Source organism: Halyomorpha halys, unplaced genomic scaffold (assembly GCF_000696795.3).
Source record: "Halyomorpha halys isolate HHAL.00 unplaced genomic scaffold, Hhal_1.1 Scaffold410.1, whole genome shotgun sequence".
NCBI classification, from domain to species: Eukaryota; Metazoa; Arthropoda; class Insecta; order Hemiptera; family Pentatomidae; genus Halyomorpha; species Halyomorpha halys.
In genome coordinates this window covers 69,890-72,977 of record NW_027111460.1, presented here as the reverse complement: position 1 = coordinate 72,977, position 3,088 = coordinate 69,890, and the positions used below count along the sequence as shown (strand labels likewise).

Here is a 3,088-nt window from a genome sequence, read left to right as displayed (position 1 = left end):
ATAATGTACAGTTGTAAATAGCAATAAATAAATATTTAAAAAAAAAAAATTATTGATTTAATAGAAGTAGAAATAATTCCATATTCAATTATTGTTCGCTTCTTATTAATGTTACTATATAAATTTAGGTGGCTTGCAGTGAGGTTACAGATGATTGGAAACCTTATTATTTTCTTTGCAACAATTTTTGCCATACTTGGAAAAGATTCTCTGAGCCCGGGTATTGTGGGTCTTTCTGTCAGTTACACATTGCAGGTAATGAAATGCTATTCTGTGGCATGGCTGTAAAATCTGTTATAAAATTGTTACATAATGTCTATATAGTATTTGTATTTTTTTTTCATTATTCGAAATTTTAGATTACAGGAGCCTTAAATATTTTAGTAAACATGACAGCAGAAGTGGAAAATAATATTGTTGCAGTTGAGAGGATTAAAGAGTATACTAATACACCGCAGGTAAAGCTTTTGTTTTATATAATGATTTATTAAAATATTTAACAAATATTATGTTCACTGAACAAAAATATTCTTTCCAATACTTACAAGGTGTGTAAATATAAAACTGTAGTGTTCATATAGAATTTATGAAAAGGAAATTTTATATGTTAAGTCGAATGAAAAACAAATCCTAGTGTTGTCCATTGAACTTGTTGCTATCCAAAAAATAAAGATCCAGACCAATGGCACTATATAGTGGGTTGTAAAATAAGTTTGTAGCGCTTTTCAATATTTCAATTTAATCCTCTCCATGTTTATAAAATCATGTTTATTTGTTCAATAATGTTTAAATATTCTAAAAAAGGATTAGATAAGGTGCTTTTATGCATCAGTTTCAACCGAGATTCCTTATCTTCAAGTGGTATTTTGCTTGCAAAATGGAAGAGAAAAAAATTCATTTTCGTCATTTAATGATTGTTTATTTCTGAAAAGGAAAATCCGTAGCACAGACGGTTAACTAAATTTGCATTATGTATGGCGATGATGCCTTAAGAGAAAGCACGGTCTGTAAGTGGTTTGCTCGGTTCGGAACCGGAAATTTAGACATGGAAGACGCAAAGTGCTCGGGATGTCCTTCAACTGTTGATGATGACCAAATTCAAGCATTGGTCAGACGACTCTCACTCTACAACACAGGATATCGCAGAAATGCTTAACATCTATCATGCAAGTGTCTCATAATCGCAAAGGCATGGTTTTCCATCACGATAACACCCATCCTCACATGTCTTTGCAGACCAGGCAGAAATTATTGGATTTTGGCTGAGATGTGATTCCCCACCCACCCTATTCACCAGACCTTACCCCAAAAGATTTTCACTTATTTCGGGCCCTTCAAAACTCTCTTAACAGGAACCACTTTAACTGCCTGAAAAACACACAAAGAGGAGTTCATTGCACAGAAATCTTAGAGGACGGATTTAAAAAATTACCTGAAAGATGGCACATGTAATAGATCAAAATTAGTCATAATAATTGATTAAAAATATTTACAAGAATCTGAAATGTTTATAGAAATCACCAGTAAAACGCTACGAACTTATTTTACAACCCAATGTAATGGATCTTTGTAATTGTTGTGATGTATAAGTGCTTTAAAGGCTTAAAAAAAAAACTTACAAAGCAGCAAAAAAGTTCGGAATCATAATAAATGTATAGAAAAGTAAATGTCTGAGAGTAGGAGGAGATGAGACACAGGAAAATTACGTTTAGGTTGGCACTTACAAGTTTGAAAGACTAACAATTTATTTGGGTAAATTATTTCAAAAGCATATAAAGCACTGAGATTTACTAAGAGCGTTGGGACAGTCGATGCAGATTTCTTCAAATCATAACAGAAAATCTATGCTTCATCAATGATGGTACTAGTGGTGCTAGAAAAAGTTTGCTCAAAATAGTACAAAACTATGTATTATATACCAATGGTTCCTTCATCACCAGGCCTCAAAAACAAGATACAAAAAATATTGTAAACTGGGTATGCTGTTGTATTGTAGAAATGGTGGCAATAAGGTTGTTTGATAGTTACCATAGCAATTGCTAGTGCCATCCATGTGGGTGAATTCCAGTTTATATTTACAGACCTGTAATATGCCTTGGCAGATCTTTTTTATCTTTCAATTTTTATAATAAACATTTAACATAAATTGCATCCTTTTTCTCATCTCAGGAAGCAGCTTGGGAAATCACTCCTAGCCAGGTTGGACCAGACTGGCCCCAGGAAGGGAAAGTGGAATTCATCAACTACAAAGTGAGATATCGGGAAGGATTGGAGTTAGTACTTAAAGGAATCGATTTGGCAATCAAAGGAGGTGAAAAGGTAATTTTTTTTTAAATATATTTTCTCAGTTTCTTGAGACTGATAATATAAATCAAAATTGTATCCTTGTATAGTCTCAACACTTTTATTTCATGATTTGTCCAACGTTTCGGCCATCCTCAAGGACAATCTAAATTTTTAACAGCTTATATTATATGTTAAAGCTACCTCAAATCGACTATGTCTTTTTGTTGGAAGGTTTTAAAAATGAACAAAAAAAAACGTTTGCTCCACTCCGATAGATCCGAGGAAGAGTGCTGCCGAGATAGGTTGCAGCTCTTGTTGCTAAATAAATCGCTGCAATGGTCCAAAGTTGGTGTAGTGGCTCATTGATGGTCCGAATATCCAACAGTCGTATTGTATTAGACGAGCCGACAAAATGAACGCAGACAGGGCTGGTTACACACGTTCCTTGGGTTCAGGGGTTGGCCACTAATTACTTAATTAATTGGCACTCATATTAAAATCGAAACACAGAAAAGGTCTGGTTTTGAACTGTAATGACAACTAAAACACTCAACAAATCTCCAAACTATTAAACTATAAACGCAGACAGGGCTGCTCTAAAAAACTAAGATTGTCGGTCCGTTGCTAGGTGACGCTTCTTAGCAACAATTATCACCCCTAGCAACTGTCTCTATTACTCATTATTACAAACAAATATAATTACATTTTTTTTCTTTTCAAATAACTTTTTTTTTTTTTTTTTTTTACTAAATTGATAGATTTATTTATTGATAGATATTACAATCTGCCACACAGTTGTGGG

General features: G+C 33.4%; 1 protein-coding gene across 1 annotated transcript in view; it reads left to right on the top strand.

Moving 5' to 3' along the window:
• Positions 1 to 3,088, top strand: part of LOC106682397 (multidrug resistance-associated protein 1) — a 57,399-nt gene that overhangs the window by 45,501 nt on the left and 8,810 nt on the right. The window contains exons 26-28 of the mRNA XM_067049499.1: positions 129 to 255; positions 360 to 458; positions 2,170 to 2,319. Of these exons, the coding sequence (XP_066905600.1) occupies positions 129 to 255; positions 360 to 458; positions 2,170 to 2,319 (376 nt within the window). The remainder of the gene's footprint in view (positions 1 to 128; positions 256 to 359; positions 459 to 2,169; positions 2,320 to 3,088) is intronic.